This window comes from Tripterygium wilfordii, chromosome 18 (assembly GCF_013401445.1).
Source record: "Tripterygium wilfordii isolate XIE 37 chromosome 18, ASM1340144v1, whole genome shotgun sequence".
NCBI lineage: Eukaryota > Viridiplantae > Streptophyta > Magnoliopsida > Celastrales > Celastraceae > Tripterygium > Tripterygium wilfordii.
In genome coordinates, this window is record NC_052249.1 from 2,541,761 (window position 1) to 2,569,597 (window position 27,837).

Here is a 27,837-nt window from a genome sequence, read left to right on the forward strand (position 1 = left end):
TATTAAGACATATTGTAGTTTCAATTACATTAAACTTATATTCCAAATAATTTTATTGCAATCATATCTCGTAAAGTCGTCGTTTCAATATCTTCAAATCCCTGGACATCGACATCATTTGCATAAGCCATCAGTAGCATTGATGTCGACTAATTCGTCATTGTACATCATAAAATCTTCATCCTCACGTCTGTGCAAGCATATGAAATTGTGTAGTGCCATATAAGCCACTACAATATTCACTTGAGTTTGAATAGAATATGAGGGCATTCGTCATAAGATCAACCACATTTTTTTTAAACCCAAAAGCCTGCTCAATAACACTCCTAAGCGACGAATGAGCACGGTTGAATGCCTCACGGGGACCTTGAGGCTCCGAACCATTTTGAAAAACTTCAAGGCGATATCTTTGCCCCTTATATCGCCCAAGATATCCTCGTTGATTACCTACATTAAATTTTAAATACATTAAACTAGTAAAATAAATATAAATTCAATTAGTTCTACAATGACACTAGAGTGAGAATAAATTACCTTCTAGAGGCTGAGGAAAATTACTATTATCCTTGCCAAGTATCTCGTGACATATACGAGAATCATTGCCAAGTATCTCATGAAATATACGAGAATCATGTGCAGAACCTTCTCATCCTGGGCATATGAATGTGAATAACATAACGAAGTCACAAGCAACCATGACATTCTGAGTGGTCACCCCTTCCTTCTAATAGATGACACTCGTGCGAAACTGCAGATATATGCCTCCATGTTTTGACCTATTAAGAGATGTTGAAGTTTGTGCAAGTTAAGGATTATGCTAGCTGTTTCTGTATGTAAGATATGCTAAACCTCTTGGGCCTAATGCACATATTGGTAAATGTATGCACAAGTTTCGAAATGTAATGTGTAGATTTTCTAAGATCCAATGTACTCATGAAAACTTCTGAACCGTTATAATGAAACATACGCTTTGAGATATAATAAATGTGCAACAATGGATTATGATTGAGATGGTGAACTTGGTCATTGCAGGATCTTCCATGCGACCTAAGATTTACTAATCAGTTGTCTGATGGACAATTAGGTAGATCGACAACCAACGTAAAATTTTGCCAAACATATGAACAAGAGTCTAAAGGTAATCGAATGACTATAAGCAAAAAAAAAGAAGCAGCAAATACATTGAACATGATGACAATATTTCCAAACCAAGATTATAAACGACAGTATTGTCATTTCTAATTTATTTCACAAATAGATTGAAGTAACAATATCTGGTTCTTGTAAATGATCTGATCTGCAATAATTAATTTCGCCTTAAAAGTCAGCTTTGTCACAAAATGCAGAGTAGATATTAGCAAGGATATTATCTTCATGTACAAGAACAAAATGGACAAAAATGAGCCGTGCAACCCTAGAAGCCTCACCTATCAATGTAAGTGTCAGTAATCTTACAAATCTGTTGAAACAAAAACTGCAGAACAACCCCGCAGTAAATCTAATAACAGTGTAATGGATACAAGGATTATACAACTAGATAAATACATACACATGATACACGCAAAATATATCTCTTTGATGCCAATTTCTGCAATCTTGTCATTCTTACGGTATTCTAAAATTTTGGTGGTTTCTATAATTCTTCCTCAACCGACAAAACTTCAATGGCCTAAAACTATGATTTTATGAGGGGGCTCAGCCCATCACCTTCCCAACCAAGCTTGAGCATGTGATCCACCACTTTCAAGCTTAACTGCAAGCAACAATTGGTAGTCACAATCAGGTCTGATTATCTGTTGGCAGGGTCTTTTGTAATTCTTAACTACAGAGCTCATTTTCATTTAATAATACACACCAGTAACAAAAAAATATGCACAAATAACACATATGTATAAAACAACTTACAGCAGGATCGGTGAAGATCATCAACTGTTTATCCAAAGTTGAAACCAGCAGGTTTGTGTTATCTTTGTTTAAAGCTAGAGCCGTGATATCCTGCCCTTCCGCCAGCCTCACCACATGAAATACCTGTGGAGTAAAGATTGGAATTATATGCCTAATAGGAAGCAGGAGCTTTGCAGTCATGTGCATTTTCTCTACATTTATGAGTCAACTCACTATAGCACATTATTCAACAAAACTTCAGTCAGCCTAGTTTCCTTTAAAAAAAGAATAAGTGAGGGTAACACTAACAGCACGCTAACCAACCACCACATCAAGTTTCTGAACTTTTCCCCTACCTTTAAAGAGTGCAGATTTAGAAAACAAATTGAAGGAGATGGCACTTGCAATCGATTGTTTTCCTCGACTTCATTTGATTCCATATTGTAATCTTCAGCGCCTAGCTTCACTGAATTCAAGCTCTGGATTTTATTTCCGATTTCATCATTTCCCAAACACGAGCTCACTCCAATCAAAGCACTCTCACCATCCATCGAAATTTCAATGCAACTGACACTGCCAGAGAAAGAGAGTTCTGCTCTAGCAATTAGTACCCCGTTGAGAGTAAAGGTACTAAGGGTATGTTGCAAGCTGTTCCAAGTCATCACAACCCCCTCAGATGATATGCAAACAGCATGGGCATCCACACCAACCAGCCTTCTCACCATGCGACCCCTTCTGATAGAATGCAACAAAACATCTGATGAATGCGAGCAAGAAACAATAATTCCTAGGTCTGAGCTGACAGAACAACAAAGTATTTCGCTGTTATGACCTCGAAGGACATGTATGGGACCCTCAATACGGCGCTTCCTGTTTTTGTCAGCCAAAATGTTTGCTAGAGCATTACTACTGGTTGAAGTTGGTGTACTGGTGCTTACTGAAGCCTCTACAATGTTACTTGAGTGGGAAGTAAATGCCCTGTGTATCTTCCAAAGCAAAACTGTAGTGTCCCGAGAGCCGGTCACAAGGAACTTGCTATCTGGTGAGAGAGCAAGGCAAGTGACAGGAGCACAGTGTCCAGCAGCTGTTTCTAATGTTTTTGCTCCATCTGAAGATAATATCTTAACGCTGTTGTCCGCATGCCCACCTAGTTACAATCAAAAGGAGAATGGAAACATTAGTTTATTATAATGTTAAGAATGCAAGCACAATATAGATTGATGCCAATGTCAACATGAAGAAAACAGCTGAAGTTCACTTTAAAAGCAAGAGGCAGTAAAGTTCAATAATCTTCCTAAGATATGAATGTCGCAGAAGCTCACGTCATAATGAAATAGAATTGCCTGGGGGGGGGCACAAAAAGATCAACAAAAATTGTCGGACACAATATCAGACATACCACCTGAGACCTGTTCTATTTGAGATGGCCTAAAAAATACCCACATACTAATCGCATGAGATTTCTTGGAAGCATCCTTCGTTTATTGGATCCTTTCTGTTTAACTGCAGATTACTATTCATGCTAAATAACCTTGTGTTTTTGTTCAAGTCACCATTCACAACCACCATGGCAGCATTACTTTTATTGTCACTATTCACAACAACAGTCGTCAATGAGATCTAATTAGTTAGCTGTGCACATCTGTATAGTTAATAGCATATATCTCACATATTTAGATAGATGCATTAGCTGGCTAATAGCTGCAAATCAGGCATGTATAGCTCTCGGTTTCCATGCATAGCCCTGCAGCATTCTTTTGAATGATGATAGATCTCAAATGGTAATGTAATTTGACACAACTGACAACAGTAATGGCCCATAAATCTATCAACTTTCTAACCTGATTTAACCGATCTTAAACCATAAATCTTTCTCATATCTTCTTAACCCTAAATGCTCATTTCCCCTAAAAGCAGAAGCAATTATAGAAGAAAAAATGTAAATTATGCCACGTATCTCTGTCAAATCAAAATAAAATTTCATTTTATAAATGTGGTAAAATTCATAAATGGAATGCTTTTGTGACCTAACTAATATCTCAACAGGAAAAAAAATCTGAATGCTCATTTTGCCCTCTTGGCCATCTAATATTATATGCTGATGCATCTATCTAAATATGTGAGATATATGCTAAAAAGATTCTTTTTAAGTATCAGAATTGGAAAAGAAGCTGATAAAAGAAATTACACTTACAACAAAGCCAAAGAAGGCAAATATCAATCAACCACAATGGATTCTTACCAGTGATAACTTCTTTGTCACATGTGATGGCAACAATCGCTGAGTTTCTAACACCAGACGCAGGAAATGCTACAGCTTGGGGGAACTGCCACTCATCGGTGCCAGAGCCACCTGGCCCTTTGAACATGCGCATCAATGTTCCTGTGGTAGAAGTTGCTATGGCCTTTCCATGTTGAAAGAGGAAAGGGGTGCCCTGCCCATCTGGGGTATTGGGTTGCCACTTGTGCTGAGCAATATGTGCTGCAGGTGGATTTATATCAACAATTACGACAGCATCTGCAGATGCATGAATGGCAGCAGCAGGAAGGTTGCAGCGTTCAGGACCAGGAACAGCATAAGGCTTGACTTCTTTTGGGTTCCTAAAGATAGTCTGCCATGAGAAATTCCAATCAGGTCGGGATAATTTGCTTATAGAAAGTCCATAACATAAACGTATGCTGGAACTCAATAAACCAATTCGAGTTCGAAGAAAGATCTAGTTACCTGCAAATGAAGAACATCTGTTCTTGGCATCCTCTTCAAATGAGGAACAGTCAGGAGTTGGGATGGGGTTTGTCCAAAGTAGGCAATCTGGTCTTGTGTAGCACGTTGTTGCACCTTCATTGATACAGTTTGGGGGGAGGGGGAAGGAATAATATTAAGGACAGACAGACGTAAGATTGTAAGATATCATAGCACAAGAGAGTGGACTTACTGGATCAGAGATTTTATCAACATCAATTGTCCCTTCATAGGTGATATAAAAGAAAACATTATTTGCCATAATAGCCTCTCTGCCTCTTTGCTTATACCTGAACATTCCAGTGTAAACAACAATCACAAAGTTAAAGGATTGTGGTAATATAACAAGACAAGTTATTTCTAGTGAAGCAGTTGCTACAGACATGGAAAGATTAAAAAAAATAGAAATGCAAAACATGATAGAAATAACAGGAAAAAGAGGTTTTATTAACCTCCTCTCTCCGTCTATCTTCCTAAACGAGAAACCTACCCAAATATGAGATCAATCCATTCATGCAACCGTGCAGAAACATGCTCGCTCTCGAGAGCCATCCGATGCTTATAAATGAAATCAACTGGATTGTCAGCCCAAGGAGGAAGTTTGACAGAATCTGTTATGTGAAATGTGATTTAGAATAGAAACATTCCAAACTTCCTTGCAACCATGACTATCTAAAAGAGCACTTTTAAGTACATACCAAGCTTTCCTCCTAATTGTGTAGTACCAAAATCAATTGAATTTTCATTGGTTAAGATCTCGGGGAGATAAAACATCTCTGGAACCTAAGAAAAGTAGGATCAGAGACAAAAAAAGAAAGAGCTCTGTCAGATACAGATAAATATGAATGAAAATGTGACGTATAGAATCTTGAAAGTTAATTTCATGGGAAAGAAAGCAACCATCACGACAGCAAAAAGGAAACAATGGTTGCCTTTTCCAAATGAACACGTACCAATTCCTTAACATCACTCATGTCCTCAAGAACTCCAGCCCAAGTAGCACCAATATTTGAAAACATTCTATCTGCATGATCAAATTTTCCACCTTGTAGTTGAATCGAAAGAGTTGTAAATGGTTCAACTCTAACAAGATAATAAAGCACCTGTAAGAGAGAAACAAGCAAGAACAACGTGTCAACATAAAAGCTGCATAACATATCTCTAAAATGACGCAAAGGAATACAGCCAACTGACACCAAATTAAATAATCCAGAAAAGACTAGTTCACAATGTTGAGAAACTAGAAGGACCAATGATCTCCATGAGCTAGATTACAAAGTCAATACAGATCCAATCCAACCAACAAAGAAGAAGCACCAAATGTGAAAGATGAGATGCACAAGGAACCTACTGTTCCAGCGCTTGAGTAATGTGAACCATAATGAAATTTGGGGATGACAGGATCATCAAAGCTAGAATATCTCTCCTGGAACTTCTGTAGCCGATCAGGATTCAGTGCACCAACAGGCTACAAGTATATGTTGGGATTAGCGACAGCAGAAAGTAAAAATCCTATAGCAACTGAAAGAAAAAGTCCAAATATACCACCTTCGAAAGATCTCTGTAAGAAGAAGGATTTGTAAGATCCAAATCCTCTGAACTGTAATCAGAAAGAATCCACGGGAAAACTGGATACTGCAAGGAAATACAAGAAAATATAGGAAGAGAAGAGATACACAAGATTTGCCTACATAAGAGGAATGAAGATCAAGGCTCTAACCTGAGTGATGTCATTATAACCACGTCCAGCCAATGTATTGAGTTGCATTAAATACTCAAAATTGCTGATCTGCATAGTGGTTTTGAATTCCACTAGTTATTCTTTCAGAGTATGAGGAAGAATGGAAAACACCAAAAGTACACTTGCAAATAAGATTTGCAATATATCTCAAGTTTGTTCAAAGACATACCTCCCACCTCGCCCAACGCTCCATCAGTTGAGTTCTCTTTAGAAGTTGTTCCGGTCTCTAGAGCAGGGGAAAAAAACATGTTAAATTTGTCAAAAAAAGGAGAAAGACCTTTATTTAATATTACCCGAGCATTCACATGCAAATACGTACATGATCAGTTCAGACATAGAAAGTGCAAACCTGCGTAGCAAGATAAATATTGTTCAAATAAGGTGGTCGGGCTTGAACAATAGCTCGATAAGCATTTTTTCGCCCCTCAGCACTCTGAGAAGACAATTTAAAACAGTAGAGAAAGAGTAAACTTATGAGAATAAAACTTCAAGAATGAGAAGCACTATAACCATAACGCTTCCTTTTATTTCTAAAAAATCAAAATAAAGGCCAAAAGCCAACATACCCCAAAATCAAAGAAGAAGTTTGAGCGATCAACCATAAAAAGTTCCAAGGCACTTCTTCTTAGGAGATACCTGAGGCAAAAGAAACCAGTCTGAAGATGACAAAGCAATTTGTTTTACTGCATGAGCAGAAAAAATGTTTTCTTGGGGGAGGGGGTGTGACTTGCAGATATAATGAGCGATGTACAGCAAGGATTAAACAAAGATACAAACAATCATACCTTCGGCTATAAATTTGATGAAGAGAGGACATTAACCAGCTGCGATTCTTCTCACTGTCTTTGAAGTCAGATGATTCCAACTCATCCATGGCATCACCCTCACTGTTATCAACTATAAAGTTTATTCTCCTGGTCGTTACCTGAGAAGAAACATGAATGATGAATCCCACGCTTAGTGAAAAAAAAATAAAAATATATCTATATATATGAATCCCATGCTTTGTTTTATATCCAACGATTCAAGATTATCATGCACTTTTCATGTTGAATTTTCTTATTGTTTCGAACAAAAATTATGTCATTGGGTTCGTAAGACTGATCAAAATACAAATATATTTTTAAAAAAATTTTAAAACAATGTTTTGATCCCTAAAAGTTAGGACCTCATTTTAAGAACTCACTTTAGGATCTCATGAGAGAATTCCTCTCTCTCTCTCTCTCTCTCTCTATATATATATATATATATATATATATATATATATATATATAATTGCACAATACAGATAGATGTCCTAAGAATGTGTTAGTGGTGACTAGTTGTTCAACAAAAAATGGATAACAAGACTTTCTTATGTTTGAAAGGCAATAGAAGAAAAAGAACGCTGTCACAAATGAAGATAAATAAAAAAGAAAAACTTTTGCCCATTCAGACCATAAAAGACAGGATTACAGTAAACTGCAACCTAGTCAAATGCAGACAGCATTATGACCAGCCAATGCCACTTATTGAAGACATTGGCGCTTTTGTAGCACCCTCTCAATATCAGACATGGCTAAGTAATCACCACATTTCATAACTCCACTCATAAGCCAGCACTGGTATTAAACATCAAAATCATGTTTATACATTGTGATCAGGTGACAATAAGACTAACAATTTACACGTCCATTCACTTGTAAGTTGTAACACGTTAAAACCAACTATTGCTCCTTTGGGCCCAGAGGAAGGGGTTCGAAAGATAAATCCCAGCAGCCTTCCAAAACTTTGTATCACACAATAAATCATACGTTGAATTTTTGAAAGTAGGACTGGTATGGGTTAGTAAGGCATACCTGAAAGGTTCCCCGTATAACCCTCAGTGGCCGGACCATAGATGAAGAAACCTCGAGAACAACTCTTCCATCCAGTTCACTTGGAACATATCCAGGGGCAGCTGGTGATGAACTATTGTCAAAGCTTTCATCAATTTGAGTATTCCCAGTATGTGAAGAAGCCTCCACATTTTGATCAGTTGATCCAGACTGCATTTGTAGGCTCTCCCCACTTTGCTCCATATCATATCCTCCAGCATCTATAAGATCGATCTCTGCATGTTCATCATCTTCATTTACTGCCTCCATTGAGATAGCTTCCGCTGCCAGAATTGGAGCATTTGACGGACTGACAACATTCTCTTGAGTACTTTGCACCTCATTTTGATCCTCATAGTTGGCAGCAGCACCAAAATGGTCAGACCCTCTATAGTTTCGCCTCAAACACCTTCTCATCCTTGATGAACTTTCTGAGAAGTCCAGCTTCCAGAAAACCTACAAATTCATAGGAACTCAGATCAGGCTTCTTCACCACTCCGGCACAATATAAGAATTAAACAATTCCCATGCACCAAGCCCCCGCAATGGATGGGGTCAAGGACATGTTGAATGTACGAAGACCTTACTACACAAAATATGGATGTTAGGTCAAAATATTTCGTATCCACAATAAACTTAATAGCCTAATATCATCGTCATCAAAGTCTTGACCCCAAATGCTTTGGTTTTGACTACATGAATTTATAATGAAAATGTAGTTCAACATGTGGAAAAAGTCATACTATAATATGACAGAAAAATTCATCCCAACATACACGTTCTGGAGTGGATAACTGGTCTCCAAATGGACTGCAAAGGCATTTCATCTCTATCAGGCAATAAAGAAGTCTCCTCCATGCGCGAATTCCAGTGGACAAACAATGCCGAGCTATTACATCAACTTGAGCACGCCTCTCAGCCTAAAGAGGGAAAAATATATATATATATATAATTAATATTTGATTGTCCCAATGTACCTCAACAAGCACTGACAACCACATTTTCAAGCACTATCAAACCTCTGATCGTTGCATGTTTCTTGCCAAAGCGAAACTAGCAACAAGTACACCGATAAACTTATAAGAGAGAGCATTGAAGTCTTTCCCATAAACTGATCTTGTATCAACTGGTTGGAGACATTCCATCCAGGCAACACCCATGGCTTCAGAAATGTTCCATCTCTTAACACGTTCTGTATCACTTAAATTCCTTCGTTGTGCAGATGTAGCCATTGCAACAGCACTTAGACCTCTTCCAGCACCGATCTTGGCACTGCGTTCAAGATCACGAGCCGCTGCCAAGGCGGCTGCTTTTGCAGCAGCCTTGTCCTTTGGAAGTGCAGGTGCTTTATTAGGGACCTCTAACGGTTTCTGAAAACTCGAAAAGGTTTGCAGCCTAGTAGCTTTCCGCTCAAGCAACGAAGAGTCGCGCTTAAGGTGTGAAGTTGACACAGGCGGTGGGGTTTCTCCACCAGAGGCACCAGCAGCAATCATTGCCAATGCCATTGCAGCCGGAGGTGATGCAAAAGCAGCAGCCCAGGCGGGGGATATCATGGAAAGAGCAGCCTATATAAATTGTAAACAGGAAACATGTTATAAGAGAGAAATCACACTAAAAGTCAATAGAATTACATGAAAAGGAAGTAGCATATGTCAAACATAGCCACGGTAGTCGGAAAAGCACACAACAATGTTGTCTAACGAACCATTTGCTGGAAAATGGAACAAAGAAGTGAAATGAAAAAATCTGTCGTTAATTTCCTGTCATCCACATAGGACTAGGTACAAATAATTCATAACCAAAAGGAATCTTTAAAGAATAAGAGGAGCTCAGATGATTAAAAGAGAGTGAGGTGCTACAATTCACTAGTGCCAAGATTCATAAAACTAAAAATAACTTTACTGTAGAGATACTATGTTACTGACTAAAACAATGGAAAGGAAGATCGCATTACTGATTGCACATTCAAAATTGTAAATTTTTTTTTCTTTGAATATTTGCTGCCTTCAACACCAGATTTATAAGTTGGGCGGCAAACTGCACCCAAAATCAATTTATCTACCTAATCATACTACCACAGATGTAGAGCAGGAATTTCATAAGGTGTGGATTGTCAATGTTCAAATAATGATTAGTTCACTTAATAGGAACAATGAGTGCCACAAAAAATGTCATGTGAAAGTTGATAGGCAAACAGCAATTAATACTTCTATCAACTATGCTGAGGCATGGACTCCAAAGATTGGTGGGAAAAAGCCTTAGCCAATGAAAAAGTGAGGAACCCCAATTGACAAATGACCCTCAAGCAAGCATCCCAAACACAACAGGTGTAGCAAAGTCAGAGCAAGAGCATGATCCTACCTCAGGCAATGAGTTAACTTGCATGCAATAAAACCTACGAAACAAAGTATTAGATATTTTGTGCCGATTCCATGGACTACAAAATTTAAGCCCTGGAGATAACATTTTCATCACACAAAGAGTATCTATCCACAGGAAAGACATTGACTATTAGAGTGGCCTTAGCAAAAGCCAAAACATTAACGTGGCACAAGGAGAGAGATAGCTGGAAAGAACTGAAAGCCAAGAGAGAGGTCATAGTCAGGACCTCGACGGGCAGTGCATCAGCAGCTAATGCACGGTCATCAACCACCAGAGGATTCAAGCCATCAGCTGTAGCCAGTTCATGAATTCCAGCCAAAAGAGGCCGCCACCTTCTCAACACAGCAACAAATGGCAGTAAAATGGCTTCAAGGTACTGCTTGCGTAGAGGATTTTTGTCCTGTCCAACAGCATGCCATACCTGCAATATACATCTTATTTTCAATTTTTTTTGTCCCATAAGAACCAAACTAATGTTACTAAGAAATTCTCAAAAACATCCGCAGAACCCACTGTGCGTGAAGAACTCAAGAAGAAAAGCAACATGAAATCTTTCAATTGACATTATAGGATTGAATGAAGATGAGAATCTTTAGATCATCAAAGCCAATTCCAAACAGAACTAACCTCGGAATAAAGAACACAAGATGCGACCAACACTCTCTGTCTCTTGGAGTCAGAAATTGGCATGTTAAGAACAGGTGAAAGGACACTGCAAGCCAGTAAGACGGACAATTTTTATCATCTAATATTATTTCAGAAAATGAAAGGGAATGACATGCAGAAAAAGAAAAGCCATGAAATACAAACAGTACGAGCATTTCATATGATCTAAACAATTGTAGGAAAGATTCCGAGAACACTATTTATATTCTTGCAAAAGCCAATATGAGAAAAAAAAGGGTAAATTAATTAAAAAATGAGCAAATACATGCATAAAGTGGATGGTCGTGATACGGCATCATCATCCATGAAGGCTACATTTTCATGTGTTGGAGTGTGCTTAAATGAATATATATACCCTCACCTAGAAAAGTTACCGATACCCAGGAATGGTAGTTTAACATGGACTCAGAGCTAAAGGTCTCATGTTTGGTTCTTGCTTTTGCTATCCACATCAACCGTGTTCAACCAATTTCCACATGCATTGGGCCACCGAGATTCCAGCTCACGATTGTGAGCTCTCAATGGATGTGGGATGTCCCATCTCCAGGTGTGAGCTTCAAATTAAATATTCACATGTTGGGCCTCCCATTGTTAAGGGACAGTTCGGGCCCACATGAGAGCGAAGAGTTGCTGTGTGCTTAAGTGAACGTATGTATCCTCAACTAAAGGGTTAACCAATCGAGTTGAAGTGAGAGTTTAACTTTTTGGAAAAAAAAATCATAGGACTTACTTTTGCAAGCCAATCATTTACGTTATCAACAAACAAGAAAAGCATGACAAAATAGATTAGGGAATAAACATAACAATCTCTAAATGGCGTATCATTTTAAGCAAGAGTGTTCACACACTAACCAAAATCTATCAATTACCAAAGAAGCTGCTGCTTGAGGAAATGCAAGTAAATTCTATCTAATTGAAAACATTCTCGAAAAAGAGGAAAATAAAATACAGGAACAGAAAACTAAAATATTTTGGTCAATTTACTTCCTTCTTGAAAATAATATCGACAAGTAAAAATTGGGAGATGAAGGGTAAGAGGATGAGTCTGTATTTGTGTAAATAATGTGCTGCCAGATGAAGCAACTTCAGGCAAGCCTTGACAGCTACCCAAGAACTGAATTTTCAGAGCTATGTCAGAAGATATAACAAAAAAAACAGCTCAATCAGTTGCTAACATTGGAAAACTAGTCCACAGGATAGTTTTTATGTGTGCTTATCTGAAAATTGAAGAAAATAATATTTGAATGAGTTGACAAGTAAAATCATTATCAGAGATTTATTAACATATACAGTTACGCATCCAAATTATGTTTTACCCAAACTCCGAAAGACATGCAGAACCAGTAGCTTTGGTGGTTTATTAACTCTCAGAAGCTGATAGAGTGAGCATAAACCATATTGGAAGTCATTTATATATAATATTTTTGTCCCATCATGAGAGCAATTCACCATTTCATACCAAACTGTTGTGTAGCTTGGCTTCAAATAGAAAAACCCAGGGGCACCTAGACATCTTCTAAAACTAAACTTAGGAGCTTTTTTCATAAGTAAAACCAACCACTTTAAATCTGGGTTGGGTGACTTGAATTCAATTATAGAATGAGGGAAGAGACAGATATATGTGTACCAGCAGCAACACTGGGAAAATTTTGAGATTTGCTACTCTTACTCTGTCCCAGAGTCAGAAGAATAAATTATCTCGCCTCATGGAACTTAATTTCACAATTTTCGTTCATGCGAAAGATACATAACAAGTTAAAAGATGTTAAAGGGAACTCAAAGAAAGAAATATTTTGGTTAATATACCTCCACAACAATGCTGATCGTGATTGTCGCATTGACATTCGAGCAGTGCTATCCATGGACAGGCCACTGGCTACTTGTCCGTGCAATCCTTCCGAGATGCCTTCTCCCATGCTTGCATTCCTCATGAGCATATTGTCTTCCCCAGTGTCTTCTTCCCTCATTGACAAAAGTACCATTCGAAGCATGCAGAGGAATGGTTGGTCACTGTCCAATAACTGGTAAAGAGCTGCCATTCCACCCATACCAGTACCTGATCCTCCCCCTATTCCAAGACCACCACCAAGCCCAGACTCATCTAATAATAAGGCTTGGAGCATAGAAACAGACTTTTTAACCAAAGGAAGCTCGATCCAGTTTCCGTTTGCATCTTTTTCTAAAGCAGACTTCCAAGAATCCCAACCACTGCCACCACCACCATAGACGTCTTCCTTAGATGGGATACCAACACCATACCACAATCGGCTCCTATACTTCCAGCCTTCAGCTAAATCCTTCGTACAACTCCCATATGACACAAAAGCACAGGAAACTGATTCATAAGGCTCAGCTGCTGCTGCAGCAGTAAGACGTTCCATTACTGCAGCAGAAACTTGCCCATTTGCGTCAGCCATTGAAGCGAGGACCTAATAGAACTTAGTGTCAGTGACAGAAGAATGACTCCAATAAAAAGAAAGTCCCTTAATGGAAAGCAAGAAATATGAGAACAAACATTATAGAGAACAGGACAACAAGATTTAATTCCGTATGATAACCAATACAATGCTCAAGCCCAAAAAGAAGTAGTTAGAATTGGCAGAAAAATATCTCAGAAAAAAATGAAGAACTCATAATTTTGAAGACACACTCATGCAAAAAAATATCAATTTATTTCGTAACTAATAACTCCATAAGAACACAAAAAATATCCTCATTTTTTGGATATGGCTTGATATATTTATCCACTTACATCAAGAGGTAGTCCCTCCGAGCCACCAGATGAAGCTTCTAGCGATTCTCCAACAGTTAAATTTGACCAATTTCGAAGGGGAGATACCAGAGACAGGGGAGATGCAGAACCTTCTACCATACGTGATGCGGAAGAGAGTTTACTCTGTAATCGCAAATGATCCTCCACAAGCATTAGAATCACAATAGCATTTTCCACTAATGCCACCGAAAGCTGAGCTGCATTGTCAGCTTCTGCCTTAGCCTCCTTTGGTGACAGACCCTCTGCTGCAACGCCAGCTGCTGCTGCAGCAATTACTTGGGTCTGCTGGAAAAGAAAAACTGGATGTAGATATCATTCAAATTGAATCTGAACTAATCAACTGGAAACAGTAAGAGAAGACGATCAAACTGGTTCTTGTAAAGGATAACATTAGTGATATAGTAGTCAGTAACATCTAGAAGTAAGTCAAGAAGAAATGAACAATACAAGAAGGATTAGAAAAAAGCAAAAAAAAATGTTTCAGAGGCTAGGAAAAAGTATTTTTTCCAGACATTCAGGGTTGTCAATTGCTATTACATGAATATGATTGTCAACCAGCATTGTTCTAGCCAGCTCTTTCAGCTTTCCTCTCATTCAATACAATATTTCCAATATAACTATAAATGGATAAGTAAAGCCCTCCTTTCAAATTTAAATTTCCAATATCCCCAGGACATGCTTAAGACACCAAAGTTACCTGATCCTGCAGTTCTCTGGCAGCAAAGTCTAGCAAGTCGCCCAAGAGCTTTCTTTTGAAAATAGGCAAAGATTCTTCACGTCTTGAAAAAAATATATATAAGAAAAAGAAAAAAAAAGTGTAATGAGATCGTTGCATCAATCAGCAATTGTCTTTTGATCGCAAGATGAGCGAAATTTGAAGGATAACGAAGATAAATGCAAAAAAATTTCTATTACATGTTTATGAAAATGGGGGAAAAGGACAAAAACATGATCTACAAAGCGGAATAAGTGAAAAACATCAAAATCCAAGAGCATAATTTTTCTGCCTAAATGGACTCCTTGGACTTTATTAGTAACCTTTTAGTCACAATGTCATGGATATTGTTACACAACCAGTCAGTGGGATGTACTTATCATCCTATTGGTCAAAATGTACGAATACATGTTTTATGGCCAACTGTGGATAAGGAAACACTTCAATATTGATGTCTTATGTTTATTTGCATTGGAAATGCTTAAATAGACCAATGGCTACATCAAATCCAAATGTAAACACGATGTTGCATTCGGAAGAAAGAATTCCGAATAACTTTTTGTCCTGAACCTACTTGAGTATGAACAAATAGTATTAAGCTCCTCTTTACTGCCTTTATCTTTCACAGTCCCACACAACTCAAACTTCAAAAACTCACATTTGCAAAGCCAACATGGGAGGTAGAAAAAAGAAAGCATCAAACTCTCATTCACTGCCATGTATCATCCAGTGCAATAAAGCCTACCAGTAAACCATGTTTCAGAAAAGCATTATATATACATATTCAACATTTTCCAAAAAAGTTTGCAGCAAAGGTATCACGAATGTTTAGAGAAGGGAAACGGGTACTGATAACCACAAGGAGTACAGAGTAAGGTTCTGTTAGTTGCTGTAGAACTAAACAGATTTTCAAAACAAAAATGCAAATGAAAATAGGTAGAAGCATGAACAGAGAGAGTTTCATGGAGGAGTGTCAATCATGTGAGCACAAGACTGGACACAACATCTAAACCCTGGCAGTTGAATGTTAAACAGGCCCAAACTTGATCCCACCTCCCTGGCTCAAGGAGGCAAGCTGGAGTTCTGATCCAAGCTCAATTACAGAATCCTGGATAAAGAACATTGGCATTGCTAGCTTGTAAGTCAGCTGGTCTATGGGCAGGTAACTCTAAAACAACAAAGATGTATTTATTCATAGACATTTGAGATTCATGTGTCCTGAATGTGAGATTCCACTAGTATAGCCATCACTATCCTTGTTGACATTACAGTTTTGATCAGGCCTCACATGGAAAAGCTCATCTGTCAAGTAGTGTTACTGCTATTGGCCACTCTCTTCTTGAGTTGACAAGTTGCCAGACGTATGCCCTTTGCTAAAGGCTTTATAGCAAGTGTGTGATACTTATACGAAGCTCGTGAGCACATTAAGCAGGTTATAGGCTGAGTTCACTCAAACGTGAGTTGATCTCATGCTTTAATTATATTCACCCGTGTGCACAAGGCACCCAGCCGCCCATAGAGGACATGGGAAAGCATAGACACCACATCCTTAGTATTTTTTTTTTGAATGAAAAATTTTTATTAAAGCACCAAGAAAGTGCAACCCAGAAAACTACAGGGAGGATAACTTCATAAGATCAAAAATGTTCCCTGAGAAAGAAAAACACCATGATTTAAGGCAGTCAAACCAGCAGTCTATGAAACTATCTAAATTAGTTTCGATGTTGTTGAAAATCCTATTATTTCTTTCGATCCAGATCAGCCACATCACAGACATCGGGATCAGCTGAACAAAGCTCCTTTGATGCTTGTCAGTGCCTATAGAGATCCAAGCTAAGAACTCTTTGTCCACAGAGGAGTGTGAGACCCAGCAGATGCCTAATAACGACAGGGCATTAGCCCAAACCTTCCACATCCTTAGTATGAAAAGGTAATAAATAATTTTTCCATTACAAAGCCCACACATGTTTACACCTGTGCAATTCTGCATGTATATTGTTGAATATATGATTCAATGAGTGTATAGCTAGTGTATAATTTCCTTTGTTTTTATTTAGTCCCACATTGTATAACTAGCATTACCTAGCTCTCCTTGATTGGTATATATATAAACAGGAATTCTCCTATGAGTTCCTAAATTGAGGTTCCTAAAAGGAGGTTCTAACATACACTCAAACATATTCACTCAAACAAGGGTCTCTCTCTCTCTCGGTTCCCTTTTCACATGGTATTGGAGCCAAGTGAGAAACCTAATTTCTACGTCCTTCCGCCTCTGTGCAATCGCCAGTGGTGTGTCCATCCTTAGTTCGGCCGTGCATCAACTCCGGCAAACTTTTCCGGTTACATGTTTTCCAATGACCTCCCACTCCTTGGACAGCCACAGCCCACTCACTTTTTTTGGGCTCCCATCACTCAAAAAGTGACCCAACCTTCAGATAAGTAACTATGGCTGCCAAAAATGCTACTTTTACTTTTGTAATCTCTGGACCTCCTCTTATCACGTCTGAGCAATTGATTTGCAGTGAAAATTATTTGTCTTGGTCTGCTTCTATGGAATTATGGTTTATGGGTAAAAGTTATGAGGATTGAGAACCATCTTGTTAAGAAAGAGAAAATGTTTCTGCTACAGAAAAGGTGCAATAGAGACAGATTGATGCACAACTATGCAACCTATTATGGCAATCTGTGGATCCCAAAATCCTGCATCACTTTCGTGCTTATAAAAGATGTTTCAAAATTTGGACCCTGGCCAAAGGTTTATTCACGAATGATATTCAGCGGTTTTATAAAGTTGTTACTGACATTGTTCATGTAAGACAGCAGGACATGGACCTTTCTACTTATATTGGAAGGATTGTGTCCCCCAAAGAGGACTTCTAATCACATGCTGTTACTTTAGCTAACGGTTCCAAAATTGTGGCTAAAGACATTGGTTTGGCTCATCCCCTTCCTACTCTTCCTCTCACTTATGTTCTTTATGTTCCTGAGTGTCCTTTATCTTATTTCCATAAGCAAAATAACCCGCACTCTTAGTTTGCCGTCATATTTGGGTGTCAAATGTCAACCAACCATTGACTCTGGATACTAAACAAAGCACTCTAATTTATTCATGTAAATAAATACAAAAGTGGTAACTCTATGAAAGTGGGCCATAGCATTTTAAAATACCTTATCCGCTGATCCCCAGTGCTAGATCCACCCACTATAGAAAGCCATTCAGCACAATGAATTGTAGCTTCAATATCCTGTAAAAGAAAGTGATAACTAAACTATATAAAATTAAATCGGCACACCAAAAGATTAAAGGAAGGAACTTCTAAACACTACCAAATTAACACAGGTAAAGGTGGGATAGGCAGAAAAACACTGAGTGCATTCAAATATTTCCTTATGTCACTGAAAACATAATGAAATTGATCAACAAGCCAATCAATTTATTCACACCCATAAATTCAAGGATTAGAGAGTTGCCACAAAATTCTCAGTGTTCATAATTCCAATTCTTCAGTTATATATTCATATCCCCATCTTAGGTGTGCCAGTAAGCTTTACAAGAAAATTACAGTTTAATACAAAAGGAAGTATATACATGCTGAAAATATGGAAAGCACATTTTCTCACTAGGAAAAAAAGGTAATATGATAGCATGGGAAAGGTCAATGAATTTCAACCTTCCATCCATCCTTGTGGCGCATTGAGTGCTGTAACATTATAATCAGGAAACTATTTATGTAATCCTCTACATCACCAGAATCTTTGCCTGCACCTCTCTGCACAAATTTACCCGACAAATCAGATGGTAAAAATATAAGCATCCGTAGCCTAAAGAAATGTCGAGTTCCCACTTTCTCTGCTTTAAATATAACGGAAAAAGATTTATACCAATGCTGACGTTGGATGATATTACCTCGTAATTAGAGATGAGAACCTCCAAAATCCACTCAGGCCATTCCTCCATTTTTGTCAAACTGCTCCTATTTTCTGGATGACTGCAAGCCAAAAACAGAAGATCCTGAAATCATACAGAAAGAAGCAGCTCAGAAACTAAAATCAAACTGGCAGGGGGATTGTATTCGAAAATAGACAGAAATTATAAATCATGATGATAAATTATTGCCTTATTGCTTTAAAACAAAACTTTAAACTGCAGACAAATTGCAGGGAAACAGCAATTTTGGCAGCTGGAGCTGCATCATACACTTCCTCTAAACAATTGGCTTCAAGCACTGATATATGAAAAAAATTGTGTAACCACATTAATGAAAAGGATCATTAAACAAGTAAGTGTTCTCATGCATCCAATCGACTCGAGATGACTGTCATCCATTAAGTAAAGGCTCTGGGAAAAACTCTTTCAGAATTTTTAGTAAATAACGACGGACAATTCAAAGCTTCACACAGGCCTTTATTCATCAATTTTGAGAAGATAAAAACAAAGTTCATATAAATTATGGCCCCTCTTGACTGAAAACTTATCAGTCGATATTCAGAAAGATGAAGATTGGTATATTGGCTTAGTAATGACTGGAAAACAGTTCCCAAATATGAACATTTATATTCTGCTTGAAGTTTCTAGAAGTCTCTACAAATTATTTACAAAAATGGTCTTTCAATGACCATAACTCAAGCCAAGCTCTGGAAGATAGCAATCAAAGCAAAATTCAAATCTGTGCAGGCACTAATACACAAGTAACTAATTGTTACTGCAACAAAGAACAAATCCCACTTTATGAACTATTGAGAAATCAAGACAGGAGATTTAAGAAAAAGATTCTGCAAAAATAAAATATATATTTATACATAAAGAGAGATGGAGAGAGAGACTACTGTTCGGCAAAGTCAGACTACAGAACAAGAAACACGAGGGTATTACCTGTAGTGCTCGACTTTGAAAAGCCTTGGAAGCATATGGCAGCGAACGTAAAAGAACCAATAGAAGTTGTAAATGTTCAAAGCGATGACCCGAATCATAAAAGTTCAATCCATCCTCCGTTGAAGAAGCATTAATCTGGAACAAAAATAATAAATAATTATCTTCCCATATGATGCCGACAAGTACGAAATATCTAGATGCAACACATTAAAAAGTTTCTGGGCATAATGGTAAACATGCAGCCTTGACATAAATCAATTAATTTCACATAATGTATGAGCCTTGACCATTTATTATAAGACATAAGTTTATGACTCTATATGCATATGCGCAAGGGACCGAGAGATGGACAATAAATGGAAAATTAGATATGAATATTTGCTGTGTAACACCCTCCCTAATGCTGTTAATATTACTTACAGAATTGAACCAGTAATGCATGAATTCATATGACTCCCCATGCCCTACACCATCCAAAAACATACATCTCGCAACCTCTTAACGACAAATACTAACTTGCATATCCAGACACAGGGACGATAAAGTCCACAACAGTACTAGTAAATCCCATTCAATAAGACAAATAGAGAAACGTTTGCATGAATTTTGCATGGATCACTATTTACCTTGATAAAGCATGCACGTGAACCAGCAAAGAAGCAAAAATTAAATTTGGAAGGAACAAGCCATACCGAGGCGCCCAATAAAGCAGTATAGACATTGTTAGTCATGAGCCTCTTAGGAGCAGCTTGGAAAGCCTTCTGTAAGGCAAAAAGTAAAAGAGAAACTTTGTCGTCAAACATGGAACCACCTCCATCATGCATCACACCACCAAACAGGTTGCTCGTCATATCTGATGATGCATGCGAACCAAATTTAAAATGCCCAGATGACACTAAAGCCCCAATTAGTCCAATGATCCTAACAACAACACCATCACTTTTGTCATCATTGTAAACATTATTTCTAGCATTGTCAGCACTGATCTCAAGACTTATCCCACCCAAATTTTTAGTAAAAGGATTTTCAGAAACCGATGACATCCGTTCAATTTTCATGCAAGGAGAAGTAGCAGCAGCAATGCCAAAACCAGTGAACAGTTGAGATTCGCCATCCTTCTCAGGTGAGACCAAATCTTTTTCCTTAGGGAGTCCGGCCTCATCATCTAGAACTCCTTCTTGAATCTCAGTAGCACAATCACACTGATTTTCCTGGACAGACAAATTATCATCAGTTTCCATTGTGGATTCCGGAATGTTATCATCACCAGCTTTAGCTTCTCGCTGCAGCAAAACAAGAAGTGTTTCCACTCCACCACATGAAATGAAGGCTTCTGCAAATGTCTTGGCTCTAGCTGTATTTGGCTGTACCACCAGCCTGTATATCAGATGCAACACCCTAGCAACCTGGAAATATTTTACAGAAATTTTGAGTGGAGTTGTAACTTGTAAGTAAGAAGCGCATATTTACATTTAAATATGTTCCTGAAAAGGCTTCAAAATACTTAATTGGTTCCTGATCATTGTCTAATAATAATTGACATAGAGATACAAAAGAAGCATGACACATAAAATCTTCCTCAGAAATTGTTGCACATCAAAGAGAAAAATATGTTATTGTGTTCCCAGTAACCTATGACAAGTTGGCTCTCAGAGCTTAAGCTTTGGTCGATTAGTACTTGTTCTAATATTTTCAAGTACTTTAAGATTATGTAATCTTTTTTGTTCTTGGGTTGCACCCCCTTGGTGCCGTTAATAAATCTTTTTCGTTCAAAAAAAAAGTAACCTATTACAAGTTAATATGTGCCAGTAGAACTTCGGCCCAAGAACTTTGACGTAAAAGTAATTAATTATAGGTCTGTTACACAAACACATACTTTCTTATTCACCCAGAAAAAAAAAAAAAAAAAACAAAAGCAAAATAGAAAATTGATGAAGAAACAATTGAAATAACCTATAATTTATATTTCTACTTTATAGCACAAACTGCTAGTTGCTGTATATTCAGAGAGAGTGTGAGAGATGGAGAGGTTTTTCTCCAACTTAAGTAAAGATGGTACTTTCTCAGTTCCTCCATTTTCAGCAGTTAAACCTAAACCTTCAGAGAGCTACTCTAATTTATACACAGAATAAGACTCATGCTATAGTTGTCTGTAATCAGCTGGCACCCCCTTGGTGCCTTATTCCTTCTTTTGTTGGCTTGTTGCTCAATCTGATGTTTTAATATCAAATTTCAGGAAGACCAGTATAGATGCATTGGGTCACATAATTATGTCATGTTTCTTTTCACCTCCATTTCCATATAATTTTTCTGTCACAAAAGTTGTCAAAGGCACGCCTGATGCACTCCCTGAGGCTCCAGCTGAGGGGTCTGCACCTTCCCTAGCCTTCGGTGCATGCCCGTCGGTGAGGCGTGACTAAGTGTACGCTTCACACCAGGCTCAAGGCACGCCTTTTCACCTAGGTTTATTCTTTTATATACAGATTAGGCAATATTTTTTATTGGGCTTATAGTTATCCACGTGCATTACTCAACAAAGCCAAGACCAAGTGTTTTTGAAATTAGCTTTTATCGCCAATGAGTTGAATCAACAGATTGGAGTAATAAATAGAAAGACAAAAACCTTATAGTCTAGACAAGCATGACTGACCAACTTGCAAAGGACGAACAAAGATGCAAACTACTAAAGTCTAGATAAGCTTAGCCTTGATTTCCATACTTGAATTATAATTATTTGATTAATGATTTATTTTCTTTATTTTGCCCCTTACTTTGCTCAGGCGTGCCTCAAGTGCGCCTTCTGCCTTACGCTTTGACAACTATGAACTTCATAAACAACCATGACATTTGCTAAAATTCAATAATCTTCGCCTCTAAAAGCTCTATCAATTTGTTGCTGTACATAATCTTAAGGGAAAACAGAAGCAGTGCTCAAGTAATTTTCAAAGGCAGTAAAATATATCATAACATAACCAGTACCAGCATACGTAGACAGACATGATCATGGATACATCTAAATGTCATTACAAACTCTATTACATATGCTCCCAAATGGCTAAATTCTTTCAGATTGAAGATAGCCATGCAACTGAAAATCACGGTTGAACAAATAAAGAAATGAGCATCAAATAGTGCACCTATAGCATCAATAATGCATAAGAAAGCTTTTCTTCCACAAAGTTACTGTACCTGATTGGGCTGAGGGCAGTCGACCATAAATCGAAGTAAACAACGAACATCTTCTGCTGAAATTGAAGTAGGTGCTGCTCCTATGAGAAGTTCAATGATCACTAAGAGTTCATCAACTAATGCATTAATTTCCCCAACCGGACGTTTTGCCTCATCCAACGAAAAGGTATCTACAGAATCCTTTTCGCGAATAGTCCAATAACATCTTCTGCAGCCATCAAGAAGCATCTGAATAGCATTGGCATCTCGCATAACCAAAGACTCTGAGAAAACCATGTCTGCTAGTGATGACAAAAGTTTCTTTTGTAAACCATAATTGCATAAGCTCCAAATTTTCAGATCCAACAACAGCGTACTGAAAAGGTTCACCTTGAGTGCATGATTATGCTTTTGAGATTGACATAGGGAGACCACAGCCGCCACAAGTTCCTCATCTCCTACCTCATAAGGCTTCCCAACATTAATTGAAGAAAATGTTTTGAGAAGATAGTTCAAGATTTTCGACAAAATCTCAGGTCCACTGGTTCGACACAATTCTTCATCGTTCCCTGGGTGTTGAATAGCCATGGAAAATATACGAAATATAGGAGCAGCCAAAGAAGCTGTGGCCAAGCACATAGGAAGATTTCCAAGTCGTGGTTCGAGACTATCTTTATCCACATCACTCACTGCCAGAGGAAGTAAAGATAGAGGGCCTCCATACCCCAAGGCCCACAAAGCTTCTACCGGTCGCATTCGTGTAGCAACATGGACTTGTCCGAGAACCTCAGCTGGTCGCCGTACTATACCTGAATCATTAGGAGGAAGAGATAGGTATGCTACTTAATTACTTATTGTCAACTGTACGGAAAAGGTAAATTATGGAAAACTCACAATTTTAACCAAATTATAATTGTATTTTGGAAAAGGAAAAAAGAATCCCTTGGATCCATCTAAATGCCCTAACAAAAATTGGATCATTTTATATCGAACTCCGAAAGGTGTCACGCAAGTAAGAAAGAAGATGAAAGACAGTTGAAAGGACAATGTTGCAAGTTCTTTTTCTTGTACTATTTTTACATTCTACTTTCTTCTTCTTTTTTAGTTGGAAGAGAAGAAACCAAAAGGCATATCCTGACAAGCATAGCCGTATAAAACCTACTTTGTGATGCGAATATACTCAAAGTTACTGGAAAAAGCACTGAAACGAAAGCAATCAAAACACCTGCAGCACCAGAAGGGGAAGCATCTGGACAGAATCTCCCACTAAGCAAGCTGGGGTGATATAGAAGGTGAATGCACCCTCCGACCTCTCCATTCAAGAGAGAACTTTCCTCCGCCATAGTTTTTATATGGTCATTTGTCCCTAGCCAAGGCAGCCCCGCTCCATTACCAAAGGATGGCAGAGCATCTCCTCCTCTAGAAGCCAAACGTGCCATCCTTTCTGCACCAATTGGTTCCTTGAAGATATAAATGGGTCCCATCTCAGCAAACAAAGGACATTGGCGACGACGACGTTGTAAACCAGCCATTGTAGGAGGAGGGTTTGTCCCAATGCAGCAAAATGCAAGTGGCTTGGAGATCCGAGGGAACTCCAACGGACGACTTTCATATAAGGATCCATCAATGTACAATCTCACTTCACTTTCTGCTTTCCCAATAATTCCATGCTTGCAGATATGCTCCACGCCCACAAAATACCAGCATTGAGGCTTGAATGCATGAGTAAAGTGCAAAGAAGCCTTCTTTCCTTTCCCACTACCACTTTCGACAACCAAAAACTGTGCATGGAAGTACGCCTCCACTCCCTGGTTATCAGGAGACAAAAAACTAAATAATCGAGGCATGTGTGCCGTGCCTTCACCAGCAAGTGCACTGGCAGCAGCTGCAGCCGACATCGCTGATGATTTTCCAGACTTGGCTGCAGCAGCAGCAGCAATGGCAGCAGCAGCAGTTGCTGTGTTTAATGTGTCAGCAAATGATTCAATGTAGATCCAAGTTGCAAATGCATAACCATTCATAAATGGCCAACGGCTCTCCCCTGGACCAAGCAAACCAGAGCTTTCACCATCAAACTCAAAAGTACATGCCGGTCCCCTCGACTCCTTTCCACCCACTGCCTTCTCCAATGCAAGCATCAAGCGAGTTGCCCATTCAGTGGTAAGTGTCCGTGTAATGACTTGAAACCATCTATGCAAATCAATGACACTAAGTGAGTGGCCGGCCATATATTGTATGCAGTAGCATAGAGGAGTTCCATCCCATCTCATCTGATCTGTTGAACCAACACCCTGGAGGACAAAAAGCTTCTCTGCTGATCCCAACAGAACCCCTAGTAACCCAGCCGTAGAGCACATTGCTCGGTTCCTTGTGCAAGCCCGTAATATGGCCAGTAATCCCCTAACCATCCGTGTCCTAGGGGACATTAAGATCTCGCTATCACCAACCCAAGGAAGCCAAGGAATAAGCTCACCTGCCACAATGGCAGCCCGAGAATTTAGCATCACACTAGGAGGATTATTGTCCTCATCCTCCTCAAAACTCTCAACCCCACCCATTGTGGCAAGAAGCGAATCAACAACTGAGAAAGCAATGGTCTCCATTTCCACTGTACCACTTCCAAAACTTTCAGTGCCACTAACAATATTCTTCAACTTGTCCAAACTTTCAGGCTTCCCCATAATAGCAGAATCCACCAAATGCAGTAACTCTGGGGACACATTTGGTACGACAGTCTTTGGCCTAAATTTTTGAGGTGAGCCAATGGGAGAGTATCCAGCATCCCAATAGTTGGGAGAATCAAGACTAGATGATGACATTGATTGTTTATGACCTGATTGTCTCTCAGGTCCAAGACTTGAACTGGAGAGAATTTCAACAACTGAGGGAGAATCACCATCAGCCACACGTCTTTCAGATGCATAACTAGGGGGTTCTTGGAACCCACCAGATGAAACTCTCCCATTGTCTGAATTTGAAGAATGTTCTGAGTCAAGATGAAACCCATCCTCATACTCGCGACCTGCCTTCTCTTGATCTTTCAGTGAAACCTGTTCAAAATGCTCTTCGTCCACAGCTGTGGATACGGAATCTACCTCTTGCAAACCTACATCGCTATTTACATCAATATTCCCAGTTTCACCGATATTGGTAGCGTAGGTACCTCCTTGATGAAATGGCCCCACACTATCTTGATAAGGTGTCCCTACACTGTCCCCAGAAACACTAGCCACTTCAGGAATACCTGACTCCTCGTAAGTATTTTTAAACTCCAAAGTTTCTTCGTCTTCTTCCATTATACTCTTGTTTCATAGACGACTACTCATTCAAATAATTTACACTCTCAGACACCTACAAATAAATCAGAACAATAAAAAAAACAAAAAATCAGGCGAAATACAAAATTATCATATTCAACTGAAATTGGGAAAATAAATGGCATAACTTAAACACAAGAAAGTCACCCATTTGAGCCTGAGTTATGAAAAGTCAGCTCCAACTAGTGAAAATTGCTTATTCCTCAAAAGTATTAACATTCAATGCCTCACAAAGGAACAAAATAAATAAATACCTCAGTAATAACAACGAAACAAAACGGACATTGATATGAGACAGGCGTCACCTTTATTCATAAGGTGTAACCAGAAACAACGCAAAATAAAGGTTTAAGACACAAAACTGCACTAACTGAAGAACCTCTACAACAGTGCAAGCATTAACATAACTCCCACTCAACTGAGCTAACCAGATTCTCAACTAACCAATGGCACATCCCTCCCATTCCTTTTTATCGTCATCTTTCTAATTGTTCATTGCAAAAAGCCACCTGAAACCTAAAATTCAAACTATATTTCCTAGTCCCTGGAATCCTCAGCAACCAAGCAGGGGTTTAGCAACTTTAATCGAGTGTGACAGCCTCAAAACCATAAAGACAACGAATTTGAACTTGAGACTGCAAAAACATTGAAATTTAAAAATGGAATACTATATTTCTAAGAAAGTAACAGATGCCTCTAGCGAGAAGCAAAGCTACACAAGCATGTAAAGAAAAAAACTACACATACCACACACAATCTTTCCAACAGTCAATCATCCACATCACCAGATCGATCGTCGCAGCAGATCAATCAAGTGAATCAGGAAATGGCATTTATCTACACCGATGCAAGTATATCTGATAAAAAGACAACTGATCCGAGCGGATACGATAGTAAATGCTAGTGGATACGCAATCAAAATTTCCAATGGCTTTCATACAACACCACGAAGAGTAAAACCACGATAATGCCTCAAACCTACCTTCACAAAATCGATCAGTCTCGATTGAATCTGAATCTCCGACGATCGCACCAAGAGAGAGAAGGATCAAGATTGGAAATGTCGAGCAGAGAGAATCGGAGAAGACGAGAGATACCGATTTGGGCGCGCGAGAGATGGTGGATTTAGCAAACTAAGAGCACTTGCAATGGTGTTATTTTGTCTGGGCCAACAAATATGTATGGGGTTTTGTGTTTTGCTGATGTGGCTGTATTGGGTTTTGTGTTTTGCTGATGTGGCTATATTGGGAGATGTGTTTTATATTGAAAGATTGTGTTTTGGTGTAGTTTTATTGGGGACAACATGAAGGGAATGGGAATTTGTTGGCCACTATGTTGGGTGGGAAGGAAAATGTATAGGAATATGTGTTTTGTTGGTGTGGTTATATTGGGAGATGTGTTTTGTTGGTGTGATTGTATTGAGAGACGTGTTTGCCTTGACTTTTTATGTAATAGAAGTGGGACCCAATATAAATTTTTGCTGGCCCAGCAAATTTACACCACTGAAGTTGCTCTAATAGGCCTTCGTTTTGGTTGCCCAGTCAAAAAACAAAACCTTTAGAGCAACTGCAATAGTCTTAATTTGCTAACCCATCAAAAATCTATATTGGGTCCCACTTCTATTACATAAAAAGTCAAAGCAAACACGTCTCTCAATACAATAATATTAACAAAACACATCTTCCAATATAACCACATCAACAAAACACAAATTCATAT

The 27,837-nt window shown here is 38.5% G+C and overlaps 1 protein-coding gene across 2 annotated transcripts; it reads right to left on the minus strand.

Annotated features, from left to right (window-relative positions):
* Window positions 1-1,310: 1,310 nt before the first annotated feature.
* Window positions 1,311-27,255, minus strand: LOC119984122 (BEACH domain-containing protein C2). 2 transcript variants are annotated; one of them, XM_038827924.1, is made up of 32 exons: window positions 27,101-27,255; window positions 24,027-26,152; window positions 22,823-23,610; window positions 20,326-21,039; window positions 19,634-19,768; window positions 18,668-18,772; window positions 18,432-18,530; window positions 17,929-18,005; window positions 14,743-14,824; window positions 14,025-14,327; window positions 13,079-13,701; window positions 11,234-11,318; window positions 10,833-11,027; window positions 9,244-9,789; window positions 9,001-9,144; window positions 8,207-8,680; window positions 7,154-7,293; window positions 6,935-7,004; window positions 6,718-6,801; window positions 6,538-6,594; window positions 6,348-6,416; window positions 6,176-6,262; window positions 5,979-6,095; window positions 5,581-5,730; window positions 5,326-5,410; window positions 5,118-5,238; window positions 4,821-4,917; window positions 4,610-4,723; window positions 4,127-4,496; window positions 2,241-3,031; window positions 1,906-2,028; window positions 1,311-1,753 (listed from the first exon to the last, which is right to left on the minus strand). In XM_038827924.1, the coding sequence occupies exons 2-32, from the start codon at window positions 26,095-26,097 to the stop codon at window positions 1,676-1,678; spliced, it is 8,994 nt and encodes a 2,997-aa protein (XP_038683852.1). In that variant the 5' UTR covers window positions 26,098-26,152; window positions 27,101-27,255; the 3' UTR covers window positions 1,311-1,675. The 2 variants fall into 2 exon arrangements, with proteins under 2 accessions (XP_038683852.1, XP_038683851.1); XM_038827923.1 differs by having other exon boundaries at window positions 14,025-14,330.
* Window positions 27,256-27,837: the final 582 nt, after the last annotated feature.

What these genes read in the sequence shown, in the direction of transcription:
- LOC119984122 (XM_038827923.1), bottom strand. Translation starts at nt 26,097, where the DNA reads ATGGAAGAAGACGAAGAAACTTTGGAGTTTAAAAATACTTACGAGGAG. An exon ending in CGGAGGGACTACCTCTTGAT is followed by an intron (nt 13,702 to 14,024) that starts GTAAGTGGATAA and finishes AAGTTCTATTAG; the next exon opens with GTCCTCGCTTCAATGGCTGA. An exon ending in CAGATGTTCTTCATTTGCAG is followed by an intron (nt 4,497 to 4,609) that starts GTAACTAGATCT and finishes TTCTCATGGCAG; the next exon opens with ACTATCTTTAGGAACCCAAA.